The sequence below is a fragment of the Acanthochromis polyacanthus genome, chromosome 13 (genome assembly GCF_021347895.1).
Source record: "Acanthochromis polyacanthus isolate Apoly-LR-REF ecotype Palm Island chromosome 13, KAUST_Apoly_ChrSc, whole genome shotgun sequence".
Classification (NCBI taxonomy): Eukaryota; Metazoa; Chordata; class Actinopteri; family Pomacentridae; genus Acanthochromis; species Acanthochromis polyacanthus.
Genome location: NC_067125.1, coordinates 22,569,843 through 22,582,242, shown reverse-complemented (window position 1 = coordinate 22,582,242; position 12,400 = coordinate 22,569,843). Strand labels below are relative to the sequence as shown.

Sequence of the window (12,400 nt, the reverse complement as noted above, 5' to 3'; positions counted from 1 at the left end):
TCACACCTACGGGCAATTTAGAGCAATCAATTAACCTCAGCATGTTTTTGGACTGTGGGAGGAAGCCGGAGTACCTGAAGAAAACCCACGCATGCACAGGGAGAACATGCAAACTCCATGCAGAAAGATCCCAGGCCCACCCTGGGATTCGAACCAGGGATCTTCTTGCTGCAAGGTGAAAGTGCTAACCACTACGCCGCTGAGCAGCCCGAGTTCCAACTTGCCACTTACTATTTCATCATTTCCATCTAACGGTGATTTTCCCCTATTCTCGGAGTGCGAAACCTCAAAAATTGCATTTTGCCACGTACATGCTGTCAGTAGGCTGCTCAGTGGCCTAGTGGTTAGCACTTTCGCCTTGCAGCAAGAAGATCCCTGGTTTGAATCCCGGGTTGGGCCTGCGATCTTTCTGCATGGAGTTTGCATGTTCTCCCTGAGCATGCGTGGGTTTTCTCCGGGTACTCCGGCTTCCTCCCACAGTCCAAAAATATGCTGAAGTTAATTGATAACTCTAAATTGCTCGTAGGTGTGAATGCGAGTGTGATTGTTTGTCTGTATGTGTAGCCCTGTGACAGACTGGTGACCTGTCCTGGGTGTCCCCTGCCTTCGCCCGAGTCAGCTGGGATAGGCTCCAGCACCCCCCGCAACCCTGGTGAGGATAAAGCGGTGTATGGAGAATGGATGGATGGATGGATGCTGTCAGTATGACCTGTGCACGTGGGGCCTAGCAAAAATTGAAAGTATTTTGGATGTAGATAGCTAGGAAAAAAGTCACACTTTTGTCAGATCTGTCCCCATCCGGTCAAAAAAAAAAATCGACGTAAGCTGCCTAACTAAGTTGCTTTTTTTCAAATGAAGAGTATGAAAACTCTAAAAAACTGCGCTGCAGTGCATCTCCATTGATGTGTCCCGACTAGAAGATAAAGAGAATATAAAAATATAGTTATATTACAAATTGTCTGCTGAAATACAGTTTAATATGGTGAAGAATAAATGAACTTACTCTCCCTCCACACTTTGTGCGGTGCTCCAGCAATTTTGCAAAGGCCTGTCTGGCAAAACCAGGAGAAATGACCTTCAATTCCTGAAAGGAGCTCAGAAGGTCTAGTGTGTACAAGGTATACACACTAAGAGAGGCCGGCCAATAACCGCTCCTAATGAGGTCCTTCAGTTCTGGAGCCCACTGCCTCTGGCATGTTTCACAGAAGTGCAGTGGTTGATGCAAGTCATAACGTCCTTGAACACAACGCAAATAAACAACATCATGAATACATAACAACCACATACTTCCTAAAAATGATTAGTGTAGTGTAGTGAATTGTTCTTACCATTGATGGTAATTAAAATCACTGGTTTTCCTGGTGATGTGACAATATTTGTGCCTTTGCAAGAAGAGCACGATGCCTTCCCAACTGGCAAAAGACATGCTGACAAAATATAAGAAAACAATTAAGTACATTATTGTGACAAGCTAGAAATACATATGGAAGATAACAATACTCAGATCAAGACAAACCTTGCTCGTGGGTGCAATATCCATCGCCCTGGTTCATGATGCACGTACTTGGGGGAATGGCTTTAAAAAAACCATCAATAATGCACTCCCGGTTGTGGAGTGGCTGCTTTTTGTGATGCAGTATATCACAGTCACCACAGAACCACTCCTCAGGAAGACAATCTCTGCACCTAGGAGAGAAAGGCAAAATGATTTTAAAATATTTATTTCATGGGAATAATGTGCTAAAAACTGGGATATCTATCTCAAGGTTTAGCCCCTTTGAGTTCTGGCACAAGATGTGCTAATTATTTTGTCCACTTTCCAGTTGGGTGCTTCTGACTCTAAAAAAATTCTATCAGCTCCCCCAAAATACAATAAATACACAACGACCCATAATTCCAAAAAAAGCCCGCCATGAAATAAGTTTAGTAGTTTAGAATACTAACCGAATGACTGCAGGTTCATTGCAGAGACAACACAAGGGATGCCCAACAGACTCTTCTTCAATGAGGCATTGGAGGTTGTATGGCCTTGACTCTTTCCAGCGCTCCGAGGCTTTATGCTGACGGTCAGACCAGGATGAGGAGCTTTTCTGAGGCTCAGCAGAATGGCATGACTCCAAAATAGCAGAGAGCTGCTCCATGTTTTTTGCTTTAAAATTAATTAACTTGAGTTATTAAAGATGACTTTAACAATCATTCAAACTGGTGCTAATCATTACTGTTCTTGATATATGTAATAGATTGTTTTTAGAGTTTAATGTTTGTTTTAATAACTATCATTAACTTGATTACATACATTAATTCATTAATCAGTGTAATTTACCAAATTTTTCCAGAGGACTTGGTGATGGTAAAGTTGGAACATCTTCCACACTGGATGACAGGGAGCACTCAGCCTGAGGATGTCCAACTGCAATTCAGTCAGGACATAAAAGAATATGACTACAATCAGGATTGCATTCATGTATTTTTCCATTTACATACTATTTATTAAATTACAATTTGTAAAAGAATATTCACATTAATTACTAGGTAATGTTGTTTATTGCAATACCACTGAATAAATTGATCTGAATTTTGATACATCAACAATTTACAAAAACTACCTGTAGCCGAGGCTCTGCGTCGCCCACCATTCCTCCCCCTGGGCTTTCCTTGTCCTTGCCTTGGCCTTTTAGCCTTCTTTGCCGAGTCTTGGGAAGACGACCTTCTCCTGAGCTCAGCGGCTTTCTACGTGTTGATAAAAGTCTGATCAAATGCAGTTCAACTTACTAGAAGCAAAAATAGGTGGCAAATCAAAGCAAACCTCAACATCTATGAATTGTGGGATTTGGACGCTGTCTGATCCTTCCAATACTATCAGATCAAATAGCTTATTTGTAACCCACATTTATGGTTAAGTAACATATGATGTAAATACTAACCCTGGCTTCAGCAAGCATCTGGTCAAGTCTCATTTCAATCGCCATTCGCCTCCCCTCTTTGTAGTGGGGATTCTGGGGGTCAAGGGTCAGTCTGTTGTCCATTGCACAGAACAGATACAGACAAACAAATAAACAGGTACGGACAAACAGATAAAGACAAACAAATAAACAAGTGCAGACAAACAGGCAGACTTACTATACAAAGAATTTACGGATGGCTGATGAGGACACTGACACTGATAGAGGGATAAACAGACAGACAGATGAACAGAAAGACAGAAATAGACAGATAGAAAGACAGAAAGATATGGCTCTTAAAAGTGCCTTTGGGTTCGCTTTTCTAGTTGACGCAGAGGTGAAAGGTCAGGGGATGGATGAAACAGCAACTAAAAGGAGAACAGAGACAAATACTTAGTAGCTGTGTTTGTATTTACAGAAAGGTTTAAAAAGCAACTGAATGAACCACAGCTTCCTAATCTTATGAGTAAAAACAAAGTTCACGTTTTTTCTCAATCAACATAGAAGGTTTAAGGGAGCCGAATAGGAAATTATGACTTATTATGACAATGTTATCACCCTACGTGGGAATAACTGGCTACTGATATCAGTGTACACACAGGTGTCTTAGGCCCCATCCACACGAAGACAAAACGCTTAACAGTTTCAAAAACGATTGCCATAAAGACTAAGGCGTCGGAGGAAGTTGTGTGAGCCACTTGGACTATTACAAAGTAACCTGGACTTCATTCTATACAGGTGGGAAAGGCATAATTACTCCTTCGTTTTAACATGATTTCCAAGCTGTTTCATTAGTGAAATATATCCGAGATTTAGATTCATTGTGATACAGTAACTGGCTGGCTTTGTGTTTGCAAAAATACCCCCCTACAGTGCAAGATGCCACACTTTTGTGTAGCATATCAAACTATTAAATGTTTAACATAAACACTTGTATTTCACTAAACACTTTAATTTCACTGTGTGTATGTGTGCAGCTATGGCAGGTAATGCTCTATCTACTTTTTTAAATTAATATGAAAGTCCATGGTCATAATTATCCATAAATATGCAATAACATAACTACATCTCTGGCGTTTATAACAAATCAAACCGTTTAAAAATCGGTTGAAAATTGAGCAAGCTATGGTTAATTAAAAAGTACATGCTCCATAGGCATTAATGTTATCAGTGAGCCAGCAGCCCCTAGGTAAGTTGGCCGTCGCGTAGCGACGTCAGCCATCTAGCCTTTCTATGCATAGCTATGGTAAAGAAAGACCAAGCCGGGAAGGAAACAAAGTGCCGTAATGTGTCCTCGATAATCGTTTGTTCAACTCGGTGGTGATTGAGAAGAAGGAGCTTTTGCTGCAACAGGGATAGTAGGGTCACTGGCTTCATCAGCACATTTGCTACACTGTACGCCGCCATTGCTGTCGTCTTTGCCGCGCGTGGGGCGCATGCGTGTCAATGAAGTTATGAAACTATGGAGCAAGCGTATCAGTGGATAGCCAGTAAACACGGAGCCGCGTAAACGGCGTTTCAAAATCTTTCCACTCTGGAACCTGGTTTCAAAAATGATAGTTTACAGACCCCCAAAACGCCGTCTTCGTGTGGAAACTTACGCGTTTTGACCTCGTTTTGTCTTCGTGTGGATGGGGCCTTAAGCTAGCTAGACAAACGTTGCAAAACATCGCTATTTTTAGGCACAAAAAGTACAACAGCATTTCCGTATGGTCAGGTTTAATACCTGAAAACAAAACGAATCATTGCTTTAATACGTATACCATGTGCTTGACGAGATAGACAACAAAACACCAGCAGCGTAGTAACACATCTTACCTGGAGAGGGGTTAGCGGAGAAAGGGCAGATTCTTCTCTCGGGGAGTGGGTCGAGGGCGGGTCGCGGACACCTTTGCCAACTCCTCAGTAAGGGAAGTCGCTATTGGCTGTCCTACAAGTCGCTAGAAGTCGCTAAATGACGTCATCGTCTAATTTGCATATTTCCCAGTTTGCATGTAATTGTAATCAACGTTGTAGGAGAGAGGAATAACGTTGTGGAAGAGACCAAAAAATGAGTATAAAACACCCAAAATATGTGTTTTCACTAGAGGCCAAATGCTGTGGTTTATTTTAGCATGACAGTGAAGAAACATTTTCGTTTATATGGCTCCGTAAGTCTGGATGGGATCTGTAGTGACTTTGCGCATGCGCGATTCATCTGCCGTCTGGCCGCGGAGTGATGTGGGTCTCCCCCTCCCCTCCCTGGGACTGCTGCGGGTTACCGGACTGACTGCCTGGTGTGATTAAGATTCAGATAGGAAAATAAAATCAAACCCGTTTGCAAACAAACAGACACTAACGTTTTTTAATGTCAAATACCCAAATCCTGCAGCAAAAATAAAGGCATCAAATTATAAATATGGGACGTAATGCAAAATATAGCGTTGGATTCGCAACGCTTTTACATTAAAAATATAACATACCAATTCAAAAATGCCCTAACTCGCTTCAATCTTACCGAGGAGAAACATGACACACGAGGAATATTTGATTAATTAAACGTTCTATTCAGGTGTGATTAAGATTCAGATATGAAAATAAAATCAAACCCGTTTGCAAACAAACAGACACTAACGTTTTTTAATCTCAAATACCCAAATCCTGCAGCAAAAATAAAGGCATCACACTATAAATATGGGACGTAATGCAAAATATAGCGTTGGATTCGCAACGCTTTTACATTAAAAATATAACATACCCATTCAAAAATGCCCTAACTCGCTTCAATCTGACCGAGGAGAAACATGACACACGAGGAATATTTGATTAATTAAACGTTCTATTCAGGTGTGATTAAGATTCAGATATGAAAATAAAATCAAACCCGTTTGCAAACAAACAGACACTAAGCTGCAGTCAATTCCAGCCATTTTCAGTACAAAAAAATCGCTAATATTCTATTTGTCAATAAAAAATATGACGAGAAGTACAGGGAATATTGGACGCGCATCCGAGGTGCATTTCCTTGAAAACGACCGATTCGTGGATTATATACCGACTTCAGGACATGTTTTGGACAAAATAGTTTACTGGCTTGTGTCGTCTGGATGTCCAAGGTTGGTGTATGGCCGTTTTTTGTGGAATATTTTCATCTGTGTGTAATAATGAACCCGGAAATGTGAGTCGCGCTGTGTACGTTGAAGCCATGTATAGAGAACGGATGGATGGATATTCGTTGTTTGTCGGACAAATGTGTTTTTCTCACCCGCTGTGGTAATCACATCTGAAAGTGGTTTATACCGGCGGATTCATGAGAATCTAAGCTTTCCATCGGCATACAGTGTTTGTATAATCACGTTTGCAGCCTTCGGACATTCTTTAAATTCCTATGCAAATTAGTAAGTGTACCACCGGGGGGACACTGAAGCTTAATGGGTGTGAATCTCAAATACCCCAATCCTGCAGCAAAAATAAAGGTATCACATTATAAATATGGGACGATGTAATGCAAAATATAGCGTTGGATTCGCAACGCTTTTACATTAAAAATGTAATATACCCATTCGTTTGAAATACGTTCTGAGTGGCACGAAAAGTCCTCCACTTAAAATACATTGGTGTGAATTTCGTTGTGAGCCACACGAAAAACATGACAAAATCGTGTTGGTGCGCACGAAACCATAGATTAATTTACGTGACAGTTTCAGGAATCCTTGTGAGACCGGGTTGTTATTGCCCACCATCCTATCCCATGTCTTTGTTTAAGCAGCATCTTGGTAAATTACTTGATTGGCTAGATCCACTAAGTGACACCATTGCTATCGTGGGAGATTTTAATGATGACATTTTGAAGTCATCAAGCATCTGTTCTTTTGTAACAGATAAAGGATATGTGCAAGTTGTGACACAACCCACAACAGAGAGAGGCACATTAATTGACCAAGTGTATATTAAAACATCACATTATGAAGCGGAGTCAATTGTGTGGCCTACATATCTGAGTGACCACGAAGGCATTGGTTATTTTTTTAAAGAGAAGGCCCAGTAACATCACACTGTGTACTGCTATAGTGTTAAAACATGCAGGCACAATTTTTGCAGGGGAAATGAGACGAGTTTTTGTAGTTGGAGTTACTCTGTGACGTATGTATACACAAGAGGTTTTGTTTGTTGTTAGACATATAAAGTTTGTATTTTCTGGATTGTTAGTTCAAGTGTTATGGTTCAAGTTTGTTCATATAGTTGCTTTTAATAGGCCAGAGGTTTCGTTTCATGTATTACAACAGCATTGATCAATAAAGTCAGGAAAAAATAAAATAAAAAAGTAAAGACAAACATTGTAGCACTAATTGACAACAGGCCTCATTTCACATATACGAGGTGCAAAATGCTTTTTGATATCTTCCCATAGAAACATCTTAAATAATAAGGAGATGTCATAGAATACATGTGATTAATGTAATGGTGTAGAATGTGGCAACAATTTAAAATCCCGCCACACATATGCTGTTGTAATGCAGGTTTTGCTTTGCCTTCCATGTCGTGTCAAAAAGCAAAAGGCACTGGAATGGTCCTCCTGGTTTACTGGGATGGGGTTCGATTCCCTGCGGTGCCCTGCTAATTTTGACTTAAACATGAGAGGTGCTGAAATGTGTTACTAGCATTTAGCTTAACTGTTAATAACTTAAATAATAGTAGCACAACATTCAAGTAGCTAAATTGTCATACAATCAAATGTGTCATGTCTTCTTGGCAGTTAATGGCAGTATGGAAATACAGTGGCAACATGACTGAATATTAGCTTGTATATGTAGTCAGTTTGAGTACCTTTTTAGCATCTTGATGTGCGACATATGCCATCAAAATTTGGCGCATGTAATCGAAAGGACCTGGCAATTTCAGATGTTCCAAATGTTGCATGGTGCGCTGTTGAGCCATTTTGCCACACATATGTTCACTTTCCCTACAAGATCGAATATTTTTCCAGTTGGGAAGTCTGTGCAAATCTTCAGGCATAGCGCCATGAGACAGCGAGGGATTGGAGAATTGACATATCACTTATCCATCACTTCCTGTTTCATGGCAAGACATTCAAAATGGTCGCCAGGTGGTGCTATGACTGTGAATGTACATCGACCTATGGATGTGATTAGGCCTGGGCTCTGATCACACATGTATGGTTTGAGGAAGATTGGAGCATTTACAATGTAGGTAGACAACACTTCCTGTTTCATAGCGAGAAATCCAAAATGGTGGCCAGATATCACTATCACTTTTACTGTATATTGGTCTTTGGAACTTATTAGGGCCGGACTCTGATCACACATGTAAAGTTTCAGATTGATTGGTGCATGCACAGGCTAGTTAGACAGCACTTCCTGTTTAATGGTGAGAAATCCAAAATGGCCACCAGGTGTCACATGGATATGATTAGGGCCGGACATAGGCGTCAGTTTAGGGGGGGACGGTGGGGACGTGTCCCCCCCACTTTTTGTCAGGGGTCATTTTGTCTCCAACACATTCAAATTCTTCACATGTAAGCCGTTGTAAACCCAGTTATTTTCAGTAGTATAGAAAATTCCGACGCTCCTGAACGCACTCAGCTGAGAGTTGCACAGACATGCAGCACACCTTCGTGAGGTTAAAAAAAACGCGCAGATGCTAAATTTGCGCCTGTGCCAAGTGGAAGCTCCGACCAGAGGCGTGCAGGGGCAAAATTTCGGCCCGGAGAATTAGTACTATAGCGGCCCACAGACCCTTCTACCTGCATGTACCTATAGCTCAACAGCTTGAGCCTCCGCTTTTGGTGCGGTGGTTGTGAGTTTGAGCCCAGCTTGTGGCATTTTGCCGCCGTTCTTCGACATTTTCTCAAAGTGCCGTGGTCTCCATCCCCCCCACTTTTAAAAACAAACTGACGCCCTTGGGGCTGGACTCTGATGACACTTGCAAAATTTGAGGCAGATTGGAGCATGTACAGGCTCGTTAGACAGCACTTTCTGTTTCGTGGTGAGGCATTCAAAATGGCCGCATTCCGTGGGTTGCCATTTCCACACCCTCAGACTTTTGCGGAGCGTTTTGATAACTTTCGATGACCCATGACTGGAGTACATCCTGGTCAAATTTGAGCTGTCTCGGTGTTAGTGGGTTTGAGTTTATAGCTTTTGAAAATGTCCAAAAATGACAAAATCGTCCTAAATATGAATCATATTCAAAATGGACGCATTCGGTTGGTCACCATGGTCACACCGTCAGACTGTTTCGGACCATTTTGATAACTTTTGATCACCCATGACTGGTGTACATCCGGACCAAATTTCAGCTCTCTAAGGGTTACACTGTTTGAGTTAATATCTTTTGAAAATGTCCAAAAATGACAAAATATAAATTATAGTTCAAAATGGCTGCATTCCATGGGTTGCCATTTCCATGCCCTCAGACTTTTGCGGAGCGTTTTGATAACTTTTTATCACCCATGACTGGAGTACATCCAGGCCAAATTTCAGCTCTCTCTGGGTTACGCTGTTTGAGTTTATAGCTTTTGAAGAAAATGTCCAAAAATGACAACTTTGTCCAAAATATGAATCATATTCAAAATGGCTGCATTCCACTGGTCGCCATGACCATACCATCAGACTGTTGTGGACCATTTTGATTCCTGAATGGTGTACATCCTGACCAAATTTCAGCTCTCTAAGGGATACGCTGTTTGAGTTAAGAATTTTTGAAAATGTCCAAAAATTACAAAATATTAATCATATTTCAAAATGGCCGCATTCCGTGGGTCGCCACTTCCACGCCCTCAGACTTTTGTGGAGCGTTTTGATGACTTTTGATCACCCATGACTTGAGTACATTGAATTTTACCTTACTTTTTGGTCTCTGATTGGCCCGCAATTATTGGACATGATCCAATTTTCAAACAAGGAGGGTTCATTTTCCAGGAATGTCAATTCAGAAATTATTTCGTTACTTCTTAAAAAGGGAAAGGATTCTGTACAGTGTACTAGCTATAGACCTCTTTCACTTCTGAACGCAGATTTAAAGATCTATGCAAAGTTGCTGACCAGACGACTGCAGGGTTACATGACGGAACAGGTACACTGTTCCGTGACCAGAAAGGGTTCATTCGTTCTAGACTGGCCACGGACAATATTAGAAGATTATTACACATCATCAATAGGGCCCAAAGTATTAGTTCTCCTGTTGCTGTCCTCTTGTTAAACGCAATGAAGGCTTTCGACCACCTTGAATGGCCTTTTTTATGGTCTGTACAGGAGTTTATGGTATTCGGCAGGATGTTTATTAATATGATCAAAGTGATGTATAAAAACCCAACTGCTGTTGTACTCAGGCAAAACTAGCTCCCCTCCTTTTCGTATTTTGAGAGGATCAAGCCAAGGCTGCCCTCTCAGTCCCTTGTTATTTGCTCTTTCCCTCGAACCACTCGCTGAAGCCATCCGCAGTTCCCCGACGATCTCCCCAATCACTGCTAATGGAACTAATCATCACATCTCACTGTATGCTGACGATGTTTTACTGTATTTAAACAATCCAGTGCAGAGTATCCCACATGTTTTGACGATTTTTGAACTTTACGGCAAACTTTCTGGTTTTAAAATAAACTGGCAGAAATCAGTCTTACTACCTTTAAACCAGGCTGCAGGTAATGCTCCGGTCCCTGCTTCTATTCCAATTACTTAAAATTTTTACCTATTTGGGAATAGACATATATCCTTCTATTCAGACAATATCTCAAAAAAATTTCAGTAAAACACTCAACAATGTAGTGACAGACCTTGATCGGTCGTCCAACCTGCCAAATTCACTGAGTGGTAGAATAGCTATCCTTAAAATGAATGTTTTGCCCAGAATTAATTTTGTTAGTTTGATGCTCCCCCTTCCTCCACCCCCCCAAATACTGGAATAAATTACAATCAGCAATGACAAAATTTATCTAGCAAGGCAAACAACCTCGTATCACGTTAACCACAATACAGTGAGAAAGGCAGGATGGTGGTTTGTCATTTCCAAACTTTAAATTTTACAATTCGTTAGCCTAATAGCATAATTTCCTAAGTCCTTTTTTGGACTTCATGACTTAGGCAACTATGCTATTAGGCTAACAAATTGGGCCTTTACTCTGAGACCTTTACTAACATGGCTGCAGCCTGATGCTCGGGTGTCTTGGCGAGCTTTGGAAGAGTGGATGTCAGCGCCACACTCTTTTGTCAACATTTTACATTCTAACATTTCTCTCAACCAGTGTCATTTGAAATTTGGTCCTATTATTTCATACTGGATATTTCTATATGGAGGAAGGTAGAGGAACTATCTGGTTGTTCTTCTGTGTGGAGTCCACACTGCCCAATATTTAACAATGACAAATTGTTAATTGGTGTTCAACCTATTCAATTCCATCCATCCATCCATTCTGTATACACCGCTTTATCCTCACTAGGGTCCCGGGGGTGCTGGAGCCTATCCCAGCTGACTCGGGCGAAGGCAGGGGACACCCTGGACAGGTCGCCAGTCTGTCGCAGGGCTACATATACAGTCAAACAATCACACTCACATTCACACCTACGGGCAATTTAGAGTTATCAATTAACCTCAGCATATTTTTGGACTGTGGGAGGAACCCGGAGTACCCGGAGAAAACCCATGCATGCACAGGGAGAACATGCAAACTCCAAGCAGAAAGATCCCAGGCACAGGCCGGGATTTGAACTGGGAATCTTCTTGCTGCAAGGCGAAAGTGCTAACCACGACGCCACTGTGCAGCCCCTATTCAATTCCCTGTCTGGGAAAGAAATAATATTACTACACTTGGTGATATTTATGGGAAAAGAGGTCTTCATACATTTCAGGATACATGCATTAGGTTTGGCATACCACAGTCCTCCTTTTTCTTCTTTTTACTGTTAAGATCTGCTTTAAAGGACAGTGGTGTCCCTTTGCAGAGTCCTCTTACACGATACCCTCTTCATAAACTGTTTTATTGTGTTGGTAGCACAAGTGGTTTCGTTTCAAGACTTTAGAAGTTATTATTACAAATTTCTTACAAACCTCTGATGCTAGACAGGTTGTGGAGGGAAGGTATTCCAGTTTTAAAATCCAATTTTGACTGGGATAAAGTGTGGATTGGTGTGGGCTTGGCATCCAGCAATCCTGATGATCAGCAAATACATTACAACTATATACATAGGGTATATTTAACTCCTAGGAAGCTTTTTCTGATGAAGGTGATCAATAATCCTACTTGCACTCTTTGTTCTTCCAACGCTGTTGATACCTTCTTTCACATGTTCTGGGAGTGCACCCCAGTGTGCACATTTTGGAAGATGGTTGTCACTAACCTTTCTAAGCTGTTCAAGATCAGTCTGCCCTGCTCGCCTTCTGTTCTCCTTTTGAATGACTTACCAAAGCTGGGATTGTCCTTGGAGAGGAAAAGGGCTCTCCTAGCCAGACTCACAGCAGGG

General features: G+C 41.4%; 1 protein-coding gene across 1 annotated transcript; it reads right to left on the bottom strand.

Annotated features, from left to right (window-relative positions):
* LOC127536875 (uncharacterized) lies at positions 1–3,591 on the bottom strand. The gene is made up of 8 exons (XM_051958257.1): positions 2,925–3,591; positions 2,607–2,730; positions 2,324–2,410; positions 1,945–2,149; positions 1,517–1,686; positions 1,329–1,427; positions 1,004–1,236; positions 1–6 (listed from the first exon to the last, which is right to left on the bottom strand). The coding sequence occupies exons 1-8, from the start codon at positions 3,024–3,026 to the stop codon at positions 1–3; spliced, it is 1,026 nt and encodes a 341-aa protein (XP_051814217.1). The 5' UTR covers positions 3,027–3,591.
* Positions 3,592–12,400: the final 8,809 nt, after the last annotated feature.

Excerpts from the sequence above, each read along its gene's own strand:
- LOC127536875 (XM_051958257.1), bottom strand. The coding sequence starts at position 3,026 with ATGGACAACAGACTGACCCTTGACCCCCAGAATCCCCACTACAAAGAG. Across the intron at positions 2,731-2,924 it reads AGATGCTTGCTGAAGCCAGG|AAAGCCGCTGAGCTCAGGAG; the intron begins GTTAGTATTTAC and ends ATCAACACGTAG. Across the intron at positions 2,150-2,323 it reads AAGTCCTCTGGAAAAATTTG|CAAAAAACATGGAGCAGCTC; the intron begins GTAAATTACACT and ends TTAATTTTAAAG.